The following is a 19,400-nucleotide window of genomic DNA, read 5'->3' as shown; positions in this document are numbered from 1 at the left end:
AACAAAAATGTTTATGTTGTTTTCTTCCAGTAGTGGTGTGCATAATCTAATTACGAGTCTTCAAAACCACATTTCTTAGCTTTACAAATTTGAGTAATAATTATTGAGAGTTAATTCCATTTTTGGTCCTAGATTTATTTGTGACAGTCAATTTTTAATCTTTTTTTATCAAAATATCTCATTTGGGTTCTAGTATTATTGTGGCATGACCAATTTTGGTCTTGTATCAACAAAATTGTTTGAAATCTCGTTCAATATAAGAACATATTAATACAAAATGCGTTGACCCGTTATATATTTTATATTTATTGTTTGAAAATATTCATAACTGAAGAGCAAAATGCTCTTGTATTTAATACAATTTCAATGATTTTTTTTATAGATCAGAGGATCAAAATTGGTCATGTCACAATAATACTAGGACAAAAAATGAATGTTATGGTAAAAAAACTAAAAATGAACTGTCACCTCTAAAACTATGACAAAAAATACAATTAACTCTAATTATTGAGAACGAATTAGCTAGCATTTGATATAATGCAATCATTATTTATGCATATTTGTGATTAATTTGTTCAGCTAGCATAGCTAATTACTAGCTGGCCGGAGAACTTGCAAGTTGTAATACATGACATTATTAATTAGCAGCTTTAATTACATGCTACACATACAATATTATTTAATGAGCCAGCTAATCTTGCATGCATTTTGTCAGAAGATAAATATACTCAAAACCCAGCCACTTGCCAATAATACACATATATCGATCAACTAACGGACATTTTTATATGATGATAGATGCATGTATATATCACTGAATGAAACGACACTGCACGTGAAACTAACTAACATATACTATACTTTTCAGCTCGGCAGGCAATTATTTATATATACTCGATATGATGGTGCGGCATGCATATGTATTATTGTAAATTTGCTGCTGCAGATTGATTTGAGTATGGATGCAAAATCAATAAGGAGACAAGAAGTAGATTATGAGGAGGAAGATGGAATATGGAAATACGTGTTTGGGTTCACTGAAATGGCTGTGGTGAAGTGTGCCATCGAACTGGGAATACCAGATTTTTTGGAAAGCCAAGAGCAAGCCGTCACACTTGACCAACTATCGTCGGGCCTGGGGTGCTCTCCGTCCGCCCTATACCGCATTATGAGATTCTTGATCAACCGGGGGATCTTCAAGGAGGTGGAGATGACGCTGCCGACAATTAGCAGTACTTCATCAACAGAGGCGGCGTTGGCCTCCACCCGGCCTACCCGCGGTTATGTTCAGACCCCGCTGTCTGCGCTTCTGACAAGAGACGGAGAGAAGAGCATGGCCGCTTTCGTGCGGCTAGAGAGCAGTCCCGTGATGCTTGCGCCGTGGCTGAAGCTAAGCGGACGAGTACTTTTAGGAGATAATAATAATCATAAGTACTGCAGTGGCAGTAGTAGTGATGCATTCGAGGCTGCAAACGGGAAGGACGTGTGGCGGTACGCAGAGAGTGATCCAGCACACAGCAAGCTCATAGAAGATGCAATGGCATGTCACGCTAGGATGGCTGTGCCCGCCATCGTCCAGGCTTGCCCTGATTTGCTCCTCCTCCATGGGGCGGCCGGGGTTGAATGCGTGGTGGTGGATGTAGGCGGAGGTGATGGAACTACTGTTGAAATGTTGGTCAAGGCATTTCCAGGGGTCAAAGGAATTAACTTTGATCTCCCTCACGTTGTGTCCGTCGCCCCAAAACGCCCCGGTGTCCACCACGTTGGGGGAAATATGTTTCAACGTATTCCAAAAGCCGATGCTATTTTTCTCATGGTAATTAATTTAAGTACCTATGCTACCTACCTACATATATTCATTTGGATCTTTTAATTTAATTTAATTTCCTCATGGCTGCATGGCTGGCGGTGAGTACGAGCAGTGGGTGTTGCATGATTGGGGAGACGAAGAGTGCGTCCAGATATTGAGCAAGTGCAGAGAGGCAATTCCAGAGGAAACTGGGAAAGTGATAATAGCGGAGGCAATACTGAGGGATCACCAGGAAATGATCAATGGTTATCAAGGCACTAGGATGAAGCTGAAGAACAACACCAACACTAAGAATAATTCAAAGCTGCAGGAAAAAGACCGTAATAATAATAATAATAATAGTTATGAAGTGGGGTTGATGTTAGATATGGTGATGATGGCTCACACTGGGAAAGGCTTGGAAAGGACTGAAAAACAATGGTCGCACGTTCTTACTGCCGCTGGATTCAAATCATACACTGTCACCGATACTTCCGATGTCGTTTCCATTATCCAGGCCCGACCGTGAATAACTATTTTTTTCCTTTAGTTTTCCAACATTGTGTTAATTAATGTTCATTGATATATCATGCACGATTTATGATATGGATGATTATCCATCTACACCTACTATGTACTTACATTATTTCCATGGATTATTATATCATAAATGGTTTGAAAATAAGAATAAATATGAAAAAAAAAAAAAAAACTCATTTGCAAATATTATAATTTTAATTTTAAGTTAATGTTAGTAGTTTTTCGGATTTCGAATCGCCGTTCACCGTTCGAGATCTAGTCATTTTTTTAGTTTAGACAATTTTAATAAATAGAAACTCAAATATTGAGTTCTCATTTTGAATCATAATTATATTGTAATTTTTCGATTATGTTGCTACAATATCCGATTCGATTTCAATTAAACCGTGGTGATAAGTGTTTATTTGTTTTTATTTTCCCTCTTTTATTAAATTATTTTGTTTATAAATCATTCTAATTTGTGTTAATTTGCAAAGGGTAAGGAGTTTGAAGACTTTAGTGGCAAAGATGTGTGAATTATATATGGTAGCAAAAACTAGCTTTGGTGATCAAAGTTTGCTGATCACGCCTCCAGCCACGCGGCGAAGCTCCACGTGAAGCCAGAACCTGGAAGCTAGATCATATCTGCTGTGTCACGCCATCTCCCACGTCGTGAAGCACCGTACCATTCCAGAAGCTCACCTTTAATTTGCTGTCATCACGCCATTTACCACGAAGTGATGATCAGCTGGTGGTGCAGTGTGCTCTTCCAGTAGCTAACATTTGTTGTCTCACGCCACCATCACCACGTGGAGCTCTTCGAGACTGCATTTCCAGTAGCTAGCTCAAGCTGCATGCCATCGATCAGGCACACCACCACGCAGTCATGGTCTCGTGAATCGTGATGCCATGTGGTATAGGTTCATAATTTTTAAAAAAATATATTTGAGATACCACTATACCAGTAACCAGGTGGTATAGGTTCATAATTATTTTTTTTTTTTTTTAAACTTCTATTAAAAACAATAAAATTATAGACGAAGAGTAGTTGATATGTCATACACCAGGTTCTACATTGTCAGGTCAACCCGATCCTAAATTATGTATTTTTAATATTGAAATTGTAAACATCTAAAATATAAATTGTGTTTTTAAATTTAGAGTATTTGTGAATAAAATAAACGAAAAAGGGTCAAATAGGCCATCAAACTTTAGTTTAAGAGTCAATTAGCCCCCTAAACTTTTTAAAGGTGCAATTACAGTATTACACTCATCAACAATTCATTTAAGTGCAATGAAGCCTAAAAACAAATTAATGATCTGCTATCACAGGTCATTAGGGTTTAGGCCACCTTCCAGCAACAAAAAAAAAAAGTGACAGGCGAAATTTTCAACAAAAGAAGTGATCGGCGAAATTTTCGACAAATCTGGGTCGGTTGCTGGTCACATTTTTTTTTTTTATAGAAAAATTCGCCGAAAGGTGGCCTGAACCCTAATGACCTATGATAGCAGATCATTAACTTGTTTTTTGGCTTTATTGCACCTAAATGAATTGTTGATGGGTGTAATTACACCTTTAAGAAGTTTAGGGGGCTAATTGACTTTTAAGCTAAAGTTCGAGGGCCTATTTGACCATTTTCCCTAAAATAAATAATCATCATACATTGTGAATTTTTAAAATGTAAATTGTGACATTTAATATATAAATTGTGTATTTTTAGACCTAGGTCCACAAAATAATTTGCTGACAAAGAGCAATAGTTATACCATGGACCAGAGTCCACCTTGCAAGGTGACCCTGGTCCTAAATTGTGTATTTTTAGTATTGAAATTTTGAATATCTAAAATATAAATTGTTTTTTTAAGTTTTTGCGAATTTTTGAATATAATACATAATCATCACAAATTATGAATTTTAATAAATAAATTGTAAACATTTAATATGTAAATGATGTATTTTTATAGTCGGATTCTTCTTGCAAAGTGTAAGTTGGACCCGAATCTACATAATAATTTGTGGACTAAGAGTGTCTGGACTCTCTGGACTTATAATAAGATGCAAAAGTGGACCAATTCTAAAATGGGCCAGCCCATTAGAGATTTAGAAGTATGCCCAGCATGAAAATCTTCGTCACCATTTAAACACACGTGTCATTATCATCCCCAAGCTTGTAAAATGAAATTCGTGTTGGCGTTGAAATGAGATCAAACCAGAATTCTGTTTCCATCTCATCCCATCCCATCCATGTCTGAGTGGTCTCAGCTCCCCCGAGAACTTCTAGACCTAATCGCCAGGCACCTCAGTTCCGATACCGATTTCCTTCGCTTCCGATCCGTATGCTCTTCGTGGCGATTCTCCGTCCCGGACAAGCCTCACAACTCTTACCCCTCCCGCTTTCCTGTCATCCCCAATGACGGAATCTCCGACACCAGCTGGGGCTTTAAACTCTCAAGACGCACCATTTACTTGCTCCGATCACCCCCATCCAATGCCTGGATTCTTAAGCTCGATTCTGAAAATCCCCACCGATTCCACTTGGTTCATCCTCTTTCTAGATCACATTTGAAGCCGCTCCCTTTGACTTTCCCTAAACTCCTAGATATCTCTCGATACCACATTCATGAGCTGGGTCAGGAGTACACTCTTCAGTACATAAACTACAGGCCTTTGGCCAGTTCAATTGGTGAGGCAGGTAATCTTTATATGGAGAAGGTCGCCTTATGTCTGGAGAAACACCCCCCGTTAGGGTTTGTGATATTGACCATTCATGTTTCTGGGAAATTGGTTATTTATAGATCTGGTGCCTCCAAGTGGACTGTCATCAACGACCTGAGTTCACCTTACGATGATGTCATCGCCAAAGATGGTCGCTTTTATGCTGTTGATAGTACTGGAAGAGCAGTGACTCTTAATTTGGATTCCGCAGCAGGCATTGATTTGACTGTCGTTGCGCATCCTGTGTTCGGCGGAGACAAGAAATTCCTGGTGGAGTCGTGTGGAGAATTGTTAATGGTTGATAAGTATTTGACTATGGGGCCTGGTGATGATCTGGGATACAGTGAAGGTTTTGAATTTTACGAGGAGTTCGATTGTTTCATGAGCGAGAGGACTCTGAAGTTTAAGGTATATAAATTAGATGAAGAAGGGCAGAAATGGGTTGAGGTTGCAAGTTTGAAGGATAGGATACTCTTCCTGGGTGAAAATTGTACATTTTCTGCTTTGGTTTCTGAGCTAAATTCCGAGTGCAGAGGGAACCGTATAGTGTTTGCAGACTATTATAGGGAAGGTGATGGAGTATGGAAAATACCTGGTATAGGTGTGTCTAACTTAGAGAGTGGTAGCATTGGTCCTATAAATAGTTATATTGGTTATTCTGAGCTGTTTTGGCCACCTCCTTCCTGGATTTCTTCTGCTTCACAGATTGAAGTAAGTCATTCTTGTTCTTTTTGTTTACCTATTCCTATTCACTTTTTTTTTTTTTAATTTCTTCCTTGCTACACTGCTTTGAGGCTTATTGCTCCTTGTAGCTAGCTGAATGTTATTCATGAGGATCCATAGTTTCCCTACACTTTGCTATGCTTCTGAGCATAGTACCATGGAAATCCTGAAATATATGTATATGCATTTGTAGTATTTCGGAATTGTTTGGTGTTTACAAGATAGTTACTTTACCCTTCAGTGATCATACTTGTTTAAAAATATACATTATGAAGTTGCCCTTTGAACAATAACCCCCCCTTTTTTTTTTTGCCTGAAAGATTAAACATAGTTCATTTACAAGAAATATAACCACCTTTATTTTCCATGTTGTCTTTGCAATCTTTATTAGGTCCCACAACTTCCATTTGACAGAACTTGGATTATAGATTACAATTTTGAATATGTACAATCCATAATCAAATATTATCCCATTGCAATCAAATATTTGCCATACTCGTAAAAAGTATGTTAATTTATAATCTTAACAGTGTAATTAAATAAGCTTTAACAAACATCCACTTGATCATTATATTGTTTTGTTCAATCCGTCAGCCACCAGAAATTTTCAGACATTCTGAAAATATGACTCTCTCCAGTGAGGAGTAGCTTCTGGAGAGAACCAGTGGTGGACTATGGACCTCCTTGGCCTGAATATCTAACCCACAGCAATAGAAGTACCTGACTGCTACTGCTACTCATTGTGTTTTCCCTATAAATCGTTGTCACTAAAATCATGTCTCCAACAAGTTCAAAACGGAAATGTACATCATAATTCATAATTTGACCTGCCCCTGACTACAAAACCTTTTTTGCATCTGAGTTGAGTCTTGTTTTACTAAATGACTTTTAGTTGTATTGCATATTTGCACAAAAAAAAAAACATGAACACCCATTTACAAGTTTTTAAACATTTTAAATTCTTGATCAAGAATGACAGTGTTCTCCTAACTATTGCAATTTATTATGCAGGATGGAATGAACCAACTGAGTATTTGAATTTCCCAAGGCGATCAAAATAAGATGCAAAAGAGATATGAACTGACCAAGCTGATGCCTCGGATGTCATGCAAAAACATGAATCTGCTTATTCCAGCCCACCAGATACATCATATTATCCTCAACCTTTTGTTGGGATGTATGTATGTATTGTATTCCCTCATGTAATAGCAGGCAGGAGAATTTGAATTTTCAATTGATTTTCGCTTATGTTTACACTTTGGTTGAAATAAGGACACCTCTATTTATTTTGACATGACAATTACTCTTGTAAAGAAGCTTTTGTTTTCACATGCACAAAGTTGAAATAATAGATAATGCAGCTCTGAGATTTCAGGCATATATGTTTTGCTTTCTGGATTTCCGGTGAATATGCTATTTTTGGCTTGGAAAATGCTTATTTATTTATTTTTTTTGCACCTCATAATCTCTATCTCTTCCTCTTTACGTGTTTTCATAAGGAGAAATTTTAAAAGTGTGCATTCAGCTTTAGCTAATTCGTGCCAAGTAAATAATCCAGGTTAACAATAAAAGATCATACAAGAGAAAAATAACATCCATCCAAAGAAATAACCAGCTGGTATAATATATATTGGATACACGAATAATATATATTTTTTTATTATGATCCATACAACACTGTGTAGTGCATACAATAATCCAGAGTTCATATGTAGCAGCTAGAAGTTGCAGATTATTAGCCCAGTCCAATAAAATATGGTGGATCGCACTCCCAGCTCAAGAAGCAGCTAATAGTTGGCCCAATCCAAGAAAAGATGGACTAAAGCCCGTCAAATCCCTGCTGTTGTCGGTAAAATCCAGCTTGTTTCCATTTCAACTTCACACTTGGTACTGCTACAGTGCCACATGTTTCATCGCCGATTGCCAAACTCGAGAGTGGACGGAGATTGATCGGAGCGTGCAGGGAAAAATCGGTAAAGATGCCAAAGAAGATGGGAGTCAACAGTAAATCCGAGGCGGCTAGGGCTCGAAAGAGCGCTGCTGATTCTGATCGAAAGGAGCGCGAAACAAGAGAGAAGGAGGATCAGTACTGGCGCGAAGCCGAGGGGGCAAAGTCTCGCGCTACCAAAAAACGTGAGGAAGAGGCGGAGAAGCGAGCCGAAGCTGCTGCTAAGAAAGCCGAGGCCCGTAGACTTGCCGAACAGGAGGAGAAGGAGCTCGAGAAATCCTTGAAGAAGCCTGACAAGAAAGCTAATCGAGTCTCTGTTCCGGTGCCCAAGATGACGGAGGCGGAACTCCGAAGACGTAGAGAAGAGGAGCAAGCAGCGATGCAGAAGAGGGCCGAGGAGGAAAAGAGGAGGCAGAGCCGTATTGCGGAGGAGGAGGAGTACGAAAGGGTGGTTCTTGTCACCAATACCAACCGCGATGATTCAATCATTGAGGCGCGAACCGTGGATGAGGCGCTTGCTCATATGACGATAGCAGCAGATAATTTGCCTGTGGATAAGCATCCTGAGAAGAGACTCAAGGCATCCTTCAAGGTATACTTTCTCTATTACTTGATTATTATATATAATGCTGTTTTAGATACTCAAGAGTAAATTTAAAAATAAAAAAAAAAACTATCAATTGCTACATACCAATGAAAATATTTTTTAGGAAGAAATTTGTGATTTAGAACCACATTGAGTGTGGTAACAATGATCATTTTAAGTGAAAGTGGATGCCACAATCAAATTGATATATTTCATATAGTCTCCATACATTGTTTTGATGTTTGATTTTTATGCTTGTAGGCTTTTGAGGAAGCTGAGCTTAGGAGGCTCAAGGAAGAGAAACCAGGGCTCACACACACACAGTACAAAGACTTGATTTGGAAGCTATGGAAGAAATCTCCTGACAATCCTCTTAATCAGGTCATTTTTATTTTCAAGATTTCACCTTTAACATGACTTTGATTCATTTCATTTTTTGTACCTTGTACATCTTTTATTACTCTTCTTTGTCATATGTTTGTCCGTATTTGGCCATGGATATGTATGCCAATAGTTTGTTGAAATACCTACTGTTGTTTGGTTTGATGTCATTCTTCCTATGTCCTTCATTTCCTGATAAAGAGGCAGTCACCAATTCAGGGGCTTGATAATGCCAAGTATTAGAATTAATTGGATTTTTAGAACAAGTGAAAAGTGGGATTTAGGGTATACTTTGGTGGTAAGTTACACACTTTCCCCTTTCCAAGTGGTAGACCTCAGTTCAAATCCCATCACCCCCATCCCTCCTAGATGCACAGTGCACTGAAAAAAAAAAAATCCAAGTGAAAAGTGAATTTTGCTTCTTGGAATGGAAAGGCATTGGCTGATAGGGAACATAACAAACATTCCGACCAGGAAATAAATGAAATTTACTATGTTTTATGCATTTTTTTTTTTTTTAATTAGAGGACTATTTGCAATCAATCATATTATTTATTATACACGGTTGGATTCGAACCAGGAAATAAAATGAAATTTACTGTGTTTTATGCATTTTTAAATTAAAGGACTGTTTGCAATCAATCACATTATGATATTCAGTTGGATTGATTTAGTCAAACTCTCAAACAGACTATAAATTTGATTTTTAATTTGGTATGGTAGCAATTGATTACTCTAGTTGCATGTGTCATTCTGTTAATATGACCTAAATTAGGACATTGTGAATTGTGATGCTTTAAATAATTTCAGAATGAGTTTTATATTTTGATACTTGTTTTTGTTTGTGTGTGTGCATGTTATTGAAATGGTTCTGTTTAAGTTAGTGACATTGGGCTTTATCTTACTTGGCGCAGATTTCTGAGTAATCGTTAGGGAATTCTATTGGATGGCATGGCTTACTATGTGAAGGTTGTGGCTTCACTAGCATGTGAGCTTATATGGCTTGTATTGGTTGATACCCATGGAGCTTACTGCCACTTTTATGCCCTTTCCTAGCTGATGCAATCTGATAGAGAAGTTTTAAATGCTTCCTTAATATCACAGTATACCTGTACTTATTATAAAATACTTGTCTACCATAATGAGTGCTTTTATCCTTTTTTAAAAAAGGAAAGGTTAGTAATTGATGTATTAAAGTTTCTTCCATTTTCATGAGTTAAAGAGGTGATAATGTGCGCTGAAGAGAAAGTTGGCGATTTGATTTCCTGCTATCATCATTACCATTTAGTACATTGATGATGAATATCTGATGCCTCAAATAGTTTTGATTTTTGTGATCTACAGCAGCTGCTAAACTATGTAGTATCTTGATTGAGGTTAGGTTGTGTTATTGTGAGCTGAGAGGTAGGCTGGTTGAAAGAGTGGGATTCATTTTCATAGCTAGGGAATACAATATAGTCATCCTGCCTTTTCCATTTTTGCTTGTTTGGCGTGTATACTACAGTCTACATTTGTAATACTAGAACACATTGGCCAGGGATAAATGTTGATAGAAGAGGGAGCTCAGATTTAAAATGATAAGAATATCTGGTGTGATTGGGCTTTTGAAGCACAGATGAAAAAATTAGGAAGTATGGTATGAGTTTTTCTTTTCAGTTAGATTTTCATTTATTGGGTTGAATTATGATGTTCACCTGTCACATGTCGCTTCTATTAGTTGTTGGGTGTGAAGTGAGAGTAGAAGAGCTGGGGTTAGTGTGTTTATTGTGATTGCGAGTGTCAAAACCCTAATATCATTTTTGGTCCAGTAGGATCAGGGATTATTTTATTTTATATTTTGAGGTGTGCAGTGGAACTGTCAATGACAAGTAGTTGAATAATTTGCCATGTTGAGGTGTGCAGTGGAACTGTCAGTGACAAGTAGTTGAATAATTTGCAAACTAAAGTGGTTGAGACTTGAGATGTTACTCGCACCAGATGGTGACAATGTATTTATAGTTTGTCTGCTCCTTCCACTACCAAGGAAAATGAAGTACTATTGCTGGGTTTTATGTTTGATGGTGATCTTGTTTTTGGTTGTACAAAAAAAAGTGGTTTTAATTAGCTGGGCCTTGCGATGGCGGATGCACATACACATTCGTATGGTTAGAAGGTGATGTGCATGGACCCAGACTGGGACTGTTGAAGATTGCTCGGCTTGCTCAAGCAGTTGTGCGACTGATGTAAATTACGGTGCGCTCGTGTATACAGATATATGTTTAATATAAACTTGCTTGTGTGTTTGGTATTTTGGTCAGCTCAGGTCAGGTCATGTGTTGTTTCAATTTCTGAACTTGTTTGTGGGGATGACATAAAAACCAGTGTGTCTGCTTAGGGAAAAGTTGAAAAATACTCAGAACTAATTAGTATGAAGTGGTGATGCTTAACGGTTGTTTATATGGTGTGGTTTAAAATGGATAGGAGTGGTGAGCATTATGGTTGGTGTGACACATTAATTCATTGTAATTACAGGACGATGGATGAGGTATGGGAGAAACATATATCTCCGCTGTTGCCTGTTAACAGCCTGTTGGCGTTAAAAATGTGTGCGCTTTGTCGGCGGGTTCAGCTCAGTTTTAGATTTGAACGAACACACCAAACCAACTAACTTCCACTTAATGCTTTGAGCTTCTTAAATTTATTGGTAGGCCCCAAAAGCTCACATATACTAATAAATTAACAACGACCAACACCGCAATTTTTGTTTAACTATCATCCATAAGCAGTAAGCATTAAGCAAGCAACGGTCACAAGTCACAATGCTGCTTGGGGGGAGCAGGATTTCGTCACTCTTGAGAAGCAGAAGCAGGCGGCTGCCAGCCAAGAAGAAGAGGACCATCGTTGTTGGCCTCAAATCCGATAATGATAGTAGAGAAATGCTGCTTCGGGTGCTCAATTTGACGGTCTTCCCAGGTGACAGCGTGCTGGCCGTTCACGTTCAACAATCAGATGACACATTTGATCCCAATACATTTCACATCCATGAGGATCTCTGTAAATCCAAGCAGGTTGGTTAGCCTAGCCTAGCCTCTTAACCTCTTCTCCTTTTTCTCTGTCTGTAGAAGCCTGCAGCCTGCAGCCTGCATTTATTTTTATTTCAGGCGGAGTTCCAAGTGAAGGTCTGCATAGGAAACTGCTATGTCACGGAACTCAGCTTTCAAGTACGTTTAAACTTTGCCACCATTCTTGCCGTTGGATGTAGCAGTCTATGGTAGGTACATTCATTTTATAACTCTCTCAGTCTCTCCTCTCCCTCATATATGATATATGTAATATGTTTCTTTTTCAATTGATTGGTAAGGTGCAGCCCCGATGATTCAACTGTGGCCAAACTGTTGAGAGCGTTACCTCCAACTTGCTCACTTCTGGTTATGGACAACGGAGGAAAGGTCCTACTTCAGAGACAGGGAACTTCTCAACAGGGCTCTCTGCTCAAACTTCTTCACACTAGTCCACAACCACCTGCTTTTCATAAACAACTTCTTCATCTCTCTTCTTTATCAACGCCCACTAGCAGTGCTGACAAGTCGAGGAATAAATTTCAAATTCAGAAATCATTGACAATGCCATCTGCATGTCCCTCCTCTTCCTCCACTCAAACTGAGAAGAAAGATACACTCCCCAAGTTCAACAAGGATGGTGTTCTTACCAAACAAATTTTTCAAAGATTAGCAAAGCTACAAGTAATGGGATGCACCAGATGCTTCACGGTGGATGACCTCGAACATGCAACTGCAAATTTTAGTCCCCACTTCTTAATTGGAGAAGGTGGGCACAGTCAGGTGTATCGAGCCATTATTGACAACGATTTTGCTGCTGCAGTGAAGCTCCTTAAACCCTCTCCCTATTCTCAAGATGATCTTCTCAGAGAAGTGGAAATATTAAGTAGTATTAAACACCCCAACATCATTCAGCTAGTTGGGTACTGTTACACCCAGGAGATTCAGGCAATTGTTTTCAACTTATCGAGGGAAAGTTTAAAGCAGAAACTGAGATACATGAGGTGGAATGAGAGAATGCGAGTTGCGATAGGAGTGGCAAGGGCACTGGAATTCCTCCATTCTCTCACTCCTCCTATCATTCACAGAGATGTCAAATCCTCCAACATTCTTCTTTCAGATGGTTGTGAACCACAGGTAATTAATTATTTTTGACCCTCCTCCTATCATTTTCTATCTTGTATTTCATCACAATATAATACATTACACAAAAGTTTTAACACTGCAAATCAAATCAACCCCCAGCTCTCAGATTTTGGAGCTGCAGTTGTACACCCGCAGATTCAACAAGCAGCTACGCCCCATGCAAAACCAGTCAATGTTGTAGGTACATTTGGATACCTGGCACCAGAATATGTGATGTATGGCAAAGTTGATGAGAAGATAGATGTCTACTCTTATGGGGTTGTTCTCCTTGAACTAATCACTGGGAAAGAGGCCATTGAGAGAAACCCAACATCTAACCAAGATAGCTTAGTACTCTGGGTAATGAACAATAGGAATTTTTTTTTTTTTTTTTTTTAATAAAACTAATAATATAAAAAAAGAAAGGGTTACTTTTATAAAGAGGATCTGACTGACTTGTGTTGATGTGATTTGAAGTCAAGGTCACTGCTTAGCTATGGACTTTGTGAGCGCCTCATCGATCCTGAACTTAATGAAGATTACAATGTAAAAGAGATAAATACAATGATGATTGTAGCACGCCTCTGCCTTTTGCATTCATCTTCAAGGAGGCCAACAATGAAAAGGGTCAGTTCTCATACTTTTTCTCTTTGCTCAATTTGGCTGGGTTTGGGATACATATACAGATAAGAAAAACACAAAATTACTACAATGAAAAAACAGTCAACAATCCCGCTTCTTTCTTGGTGCGGTGGCATCAACAATTCTATCAGTTCTTGGTTCCTTTGGATGAAATTCCAAAAGAGACTGTCCTGTCTGAAAACCTATTATTTCTACTAGACCAAATTAATTTAATTTTGAGTTTCTACTACTACTACTTAACATCAATCATTAAGGGAATGCACATTTTGAAACTTGATGATTTGTTGACAGATCCTGCAATTATTCGAGGATCCAGAGCATTGGTTGGAGTTGCAGAATAACAGAGGGGGTTTAGTTATTGGAAATGGTTCAACAGGCAAAATAGAATTGTGCGGAGGGAACATATCAGATTCTCTTGAAATTTTCACAGATGACGAGAGCTAGTACTACATTTGAATCTTTGACAGCTGCCCGCTTATCATGATATATATTAAATTGTACATACTATAGCTTTGTTTAAAATATAAAGTATGAGTTGTTGTATCTTATTTCTCGAATTATAGCAGCATATATACAATTATTGCAGATCATTCAATAGTAAGAGTAGGCTTAAATAAATAAAGGGTAGTAGTTGAGTTGAGGCAACTGAGAGAAGTTCCCCACATTGAGGGATTGGGGGTGACATATCTGGTTGGGTTGGATCAGAAAAGAGTGAGCAGAGCAGCGGCCTGTGTTGGGTGGTACATATCCCATATCAGAATAGAATAGAATAGAATAGAAGATCCCGAGGGCGCCTTTCTGCACAGTTGATCCCCGGATCGAGTCCTCCACCTCCGCAACCTTTAAGTTGGCAGAGTTGGAAATTGTGTCATTCCCCGCAACCTATTATCTCTATATTATTGTAAAATATAATAATGTATGTAGTGCATGCATATATAGTGAAGCTAAGGGTGCTTACTGTTACTGGTACTGGAGATTGGATTATTCAAAAATGGTCATCTGAAAAGTGTGAGTAGTTTAGTTGATTCCCGGAAGTGGAAGTGAAAGGGAAGCTGTGATGGTAAGTAAAATTGAAAAGATGAATACAAGAATATGATAATATGCCTACATAAGCTAAGTTTGCAGCTACCAGTAAACAAGCTAAGATGGAAACAATATTATGCCTACATACATACGTGTTTAGTTGTTTAATCCCCCACCCCACCTCCTATTCATATATATTGTTGTCTTCACTGGACTGCCTTGCCGTCGTCACTCTCACCGCCCCACCAATTTTGGCATTTTGCATTGCCCAATCAAATCAGCATGGAGCCTGTAGGCCTATATATTTTTATTCCTCAGCAGTTGGCTTGGGTGGTTCCCATCTAATTTAAAATTGAATTTTACTCCCACATCACTAAATTTGAAATTGATTTACTATTTTTTTCTAAATCCCTACAATGTTCTCAAAAGTCATCTCATTTTCACATCATATCAAAACAAAATAAATAAAGAATCAAACAACTAAAAGAAAAGGTACAATACCCTTTTTTTAGCAGCTACAACAGCCTTTTGTACGAATTACAAACTTTGGTGTAGTTACAAGTTTGCAACTCAAATCAAACATTTTATATATATATATATATATATATATATATATATATATATAATTTTAAAAATGCCATGTCTATCTTGAAAAGGGAAAATTGCATAAATAAATCCAGCTTAATCTAATCGTATTGGGCAACCAGAACTTGGAGTAGCATGCCCAAAAGGAGATTTGAGCTTTGAGTTAGTTGGGCCCGGCCTGATACAACAGCAGAGGCTTGGCCTGCTTCATTGCCCCATTTTTTATTTGTATGTTTTCTTGTTGCAGTTATTCCATGGGGTGGACCCAGGTCCAGAGAATAATTTGCCGTTTTCTTGGGGTACTATGTTACACATTTAGATTGGGTCAGATTATAATTTGGACTACGAGTGTAAATGAGTCACTCACGAGCGGTTCGATCAAAGCTCGACTCGAGCTCGAACTCAAACAATCGAGCACTCGAGCCGAGTTCGAGCTGTTCAAAAATTACAGTGCTCGAGTTCGAGCATCAGTTCTCGAAATCGATCAAGCTCGAGCAGAGCCTCCCTTAACGAGCTTGAGCTCGGCTTGACTCGTTTACACCCCTAATTTAGACGTCATCACTAAAAAGGTATTGAAAAATAGATGGCAAGAGTTGTCGAATAATTTGGATGTATGTATAATATATCACTATATGAATGAATTATAATATTATTTTTAATACAAAGATAAAGTATTTTTGCATAAATAATTATGAGCAAATTCTTATACAATAAATGAATGTTGTATAAAAAAGGATTAAATTTGGATATGGTAATAAATAAAAATCTGATTAATATGGTATGGAACAATTGCGAAATTAAGAAACACACATTTCAGTTGGTAACGTACCTAATTAAAGCATCCTAATCCCAGGAAAAGAGCACACATCCGCTTAAAGCTAATCCCTCACCTCAAGCGATTTCTTTCATGGAGATCTAAAAATGTTAAGTAACATATCATATTATCATCGTATGTAGCATTGTCGTGATCAAAATAACAAACTATTACTTTTAAATAAATAAATAAATAAGAAAGAAAAAAAGATAGATAACTGATAACCCCATCAGAGCCAGAAGCAGAAGCTCGGAGTGGAGTAAATAGAAATAAAAAAATCCATTTACTACTCCCACAGGGACAGGGACAGGCAGAGGGGAAGATGAAGATGGGGGTTCCGGCTATGCATGCGAAATCGGACTCAGAGGTGACCAGCTTTGACGCTTCCACGCCGCCCCGATCCCCCCGCCGTGCGCTCTACTACGTCCAGAGCCCATCCCATCATGACCTTGAGAAGATGTCTTACGGATCCAGTCCATGCGGCTCGCCCCGTAACTACCACTACCAATATCACTGCTCACCCATTCACCACTCCCGTGAGTCTTCCACTTCCAGATTCTCAGCCTCTCTCAAAATCACCAGAAATCCTGCTCCTTGGAAGCGCCTCCCTACCGCCTCCAACCACCTACAACCCCAAGAAGACGACGATGAAGACCAGCAGGACCCCTATTACCCCTTCAAGTTTTACGTCATCTGCTTTCTCTTCTCTTTCGTCCTTCTCTTCTCCATTTTTTCGCTCATCCTCTGGGCCGCCAGCACGCCTTACAAACCCAGAATCTTCGTCAAGGTTACTTTTTTTACTTTTTTAAATTTATTTCTCCTCCTATATACATTTCTTTTGTTTATACTCTCTACCTGATGCATCATCCACCATCATTAATTAACTCACCTTTTTTGCACTATAAAATGCTTTCTTCCTTGTTATATTGCATTTTTAGTTCAAAACAGTTAATTTCATTGAATTTCCCTCTTATTACGTTGTTATTATTTCCTTTTCCTTTAAAAAAATAAAAAAATAAAAAAAAATTCCGTCACCTTAAACTCCTACTTCGGTTCTTGCCGAAAATTTTACCGAGTTAGGTTTTTAATCCGAGTAGACTCACTATTTTGGTGATCACGTGACTCGCAAACTTTACACTTCACTTCACTGCCATACTTCCTTTTCATGCTTGCTTTTTTTTGATATGTGTGCGTGCGCATTTTCATTCCGCTATACTGAGTTAACTCGCTGGGTTTGGTTTTCGTAAATCGGAACTGAACCGTCCCCGTTGAATACAATTATGTATCCGTCCCGTCCGTGTTTTTGTCAGACTGCATATATATATTATAATTATACAGTGCAATGAATTAACGAACGTTAATGGTAATGGTGTCAGAGCATGAAATTTGAACAATTTAACATTCAAGCGGGAATTGATGGAACTGGGGTGCAAACGGATATGCTGACCTTGAATTCTACGGTCAAGATCTTTTATCGCAACCCTGCAACCTTTTTTGGTGTACATGTTACCGCTACCCCTCTTGAACTCTACTATTACAAGCTCAAGATCGCTTCTGGTCACGTAAGTTTTTCCCATAATAAATTCCATTTTTCAGTCTCAATTGATTATTAGTAGCTAGCTTAGTGTGCTTTTCATGGTAAATAATTACCCCTCAAGATTGTATATTTAGTTTAGTACTGTACCCAAAAAAAAAAAAAAGTACTGTACAAGCTAAGGATGAGGAAGCATGTTTTCCAAGGTAGGAGGAGTATGAACATTGTTTTGATATGCGTGATTGTCAGGGGGTCTGCAAATGACTGTAGGATTGTAGGAAGACATTAATCATGGCTGTGCTGTGCTGTGCTCCACTACTTCAACTGAATTGTTGGACCCACCTTTGAAAGAATGGGTCTTATTTTTAAAATTCCCCAGAAACCCTGCACATTGTTCCACCTACCAGCATCAAGTAGGAGGGAGGGGGACATAAAAACCATATTTCCTACTCTTAGCCCTAGGAAGTATGCTACAAACTCCACCAATTAAATAACTTTCCCCCCTAACATGAAAGCTGTTGTCTTTATGTGCTTTCCCCCTTTTTCTTGATTTCAAACTGAATGGGAGAACAGTTTCAATATTATATTCTGGATAGTGGATAGTGAGTGGCTCCAGCCTCCATGTTTGTTATATTAAATTAAATGAGATGGTTTTTGGAAAGCAAATCCCATATATCTCACCATGATAGCAGAGTAACAGCCCAGAAAACAAAAATAGGCTGAAAGGGTTATAAAATGAAATGAAGAAATACTCTTTTAAAACATGAGGTGTGAAAGGGATGGGAAACAAAGAACCAACTTTTTGGGGTAATCTTGGCATATGTAGAAGAAGAGATATTGGTTCTTCAGTTTGACTTGTTAAACCTGGTGGTTGCATTGAGAAGAAAGTTACTGAAAATTAAAGAAATGAATTGAAGTCGCCTGGCTTAATAGTTTTTTAGTGAACATATCATCAGTTTGATCTCTATATATGATTCGGAAATGGGTAGTTGCTACTCCCTCAAACATGTACCAAAGATTGCCTGTTTAATTTTGATGGGCTGAGTTTGTGTGTGTGTTTTGAAGATAGAGTGGGATAGCATCTCCCTACTTTTACTGATTATTAATCATTTTCCAGTGTACCTCTCTCTCAGTAGTTTTACAACTTTCAGAAGTAAAGATGGGCATGTAGTTAAAATTTCAATTTCTTTCAGTTTTCTTGTTTTGTAACCCCTGGCCCAAATCGCATCTACATACATATACATGTATCTTCTCCTAAATCTCATCTATATTTAAATGCTTAGCTTGCCTGTAACTATATATATCTTCTCTTCTTGAATTCAATTCATATATATGTTAATGAAGTTGATTAGGAAATCCCCTTCCATGATGTGTAAAGCAGATGAAAAATTTTTATCAGCCGAGGAGGAGTAAGAGGGTGTTGGTGGCAGTAGTTGAAGGAAATCAGATTCCAGTTTATGGTGCAGTGCCAATACTGAACGATGCTAAAGACCACAGTGATAGTGTGTCAGTGCCACTGAATCTAACATTTGTTATAAGGTCAAGGGCGTACATTCTGGGGAGGCTGGTTAAGTCCAAATTTTACAACAACATTTTGTGCCAAGTTACTCTCAGGGGGAACCATGTGGGCAAGCCCATCAACATGACAACACATGGATCTTGTATTTATCATTGAATGCTTCTTGTTTCTCAGTCATTTCTTATTTTGTCCCGGCCTTAGCATTTTTTCTACAAATTAAATGGTTAGGATCCTGGTATTCCATGTCGGAAATGGCCTGCGTAGCTAGCTACTTTTATATATATAATGTCATTTTTGTTTTCGTTTTCTTTCAAATTGCGGAGTGGCAGTGTTGGTTGGGATGAAAAGTGACAATAGCCAAACAATAATACGTACTAGCTAGCTGCAAAATTACTTTATTATTTTTGTCATACAACCAAACAATAATAATTCATTTAACGATATGGGTATTATTACAC

General features: G+C 38.2%; 5 protein-coding genes across 6 annotated transcripts; all 5 read left to right on the top strand.

The window, feature by feature from the left end:
- Nucleotides 1-863: 863 nt before the first annotated feature.
- Nucleotides 864-2,467, top strand: LOC109161320 ((RS)-norcoclaurine 6-O-methyltransferase-like). The gene is made up of 2 exons (XM_019309658.1): nt 864-1,816; nt 1,923-2,467. The coding sequence occupies exons 1-2, from the start codon at nt 959-961 to the stop codon at nt 2,316-2,318; spliced, it is 1,254 nt and encodes a 417-aa protein (XP_019165203.1). The 5' UTR covers nt 864-958; the 3' UTR covers nt 2,319-2,467.
- A 2,015-nt stretch (nt 2,468-4,482) lies between these two features.
- Nucleotides 4,483-7,129, top strand: LOC109161321 (F-box protein SKIP23-like). Its single transcript, XM_019309659.1, has 2 exons — nt 4,483-5,735; nt 6,759-7,129. Exons 1-2 carry the CDS (start codon nt 4,554-4,556, stop codon nt 6,783-6,785), a joined length of 1,209 nt encoding a protein of 402 aa, XP_019165204.1. The 5' UTR covers nt 4,483-4,553; the 3' UTR covers nt 6,786-7,129.
- A 473-nt stretch (nt 7,130-7,602) lies between these two features.
- Nucleotides 7,603-9,939, top strand: LOC109161326 (coiled-coil domain-containing protein 124-like). Its single transcript, XM_019309666.1, has 3 exons — nt 7,603-8,287; nt 8,543-8,662; nt 9,577-9,939. The coding sequence occupies exons 1-3, from the start codon at nt 7,727-7,729 to the stop codon at nt 9,586-9,588; spliced, it is 693 nt and encodes a 230-aa protein (XP_019165211.1). The 5' UTR covers nt 7,603-7,726; the 3' UTR covers nt 9,589-9,939.
- A 1,315-nt stretch (nt 9,940-11,254) lies between these two features.
- LOC109161315 (serine/threonine-protein kinase CDL1-like) lies at nt 11,255-14,062 on the top strand. Of its 2 annotated transcripts, none has more exons than XM_019309649.1 (6): nt 11,255-11,709; nt 11,803-11,912; nt 12,009-12,837; nt 12,946-13,185; nt 13,303-13,452; nt 13,759-14,062. In XM_019309649.1, exons 1-6 carry the CDS (start codon nt 11,461-11,463, stop codon nt 13,909-13,911), a joined length of 1,731 nt encoding a protein of 576 aa, XP_019165194.1. In that variant the 5' UTR covers nt 11,255-11,460; the 3' UTR covers nt 13,912-14,062. The 2 variants fall into 2 exon arrangements, with proteins under 2 accessions (XP_019165194.1, XP_019165193.1); XM_019309648.1 differs by having other exon boundaries at nt 12,003-12,837.
- A 2,049-nt stretch (nt 14,063-16,111) lies between these two features.
- On the top strand, nt 16,112-19,241 carry LOC109161324. Its single transcript, XM_019309664.1, has 3 exons — nt 16,112-16,676; nt 17,266-17,451; nt 18,805-19,241. Exons 1-3 carry the CDS (start codon nt 16,212-16,214, stop codon nt 19,096-19,098), a joined length of 945 nt encoding a protein of 314 aa, XP_019165209.1. The 5' UTR covers nt 16,112-16,211; the 3' UTR covers nt 19,099-19,241.
- The last annotated feature ends 159 nt before the right edge of the window (nt 19,242-19,400 follow it).

This window comes from Ipomoea nil, unplaced genomic scaffold (genome assembly GCF_001879475.1).
Source record: "Ipomoea nil cultivar Tokyo-kokei standard unplaced genomic scaffold, Asagao_1.1 scaffold2922, whole genome shotgun sequence".
NCBI classification, from domain to species: Eukaryota; Viridiplantae; Streptophyta; class Magnoliopsida; order Solanales; family Convolvulaceae; genus Ipomoea; species Ipomoea nil.
Note: the sequence above shows the minus strand (reverse complement) of the source record. Positions and strands in the feature narration are given on the sequence as shown.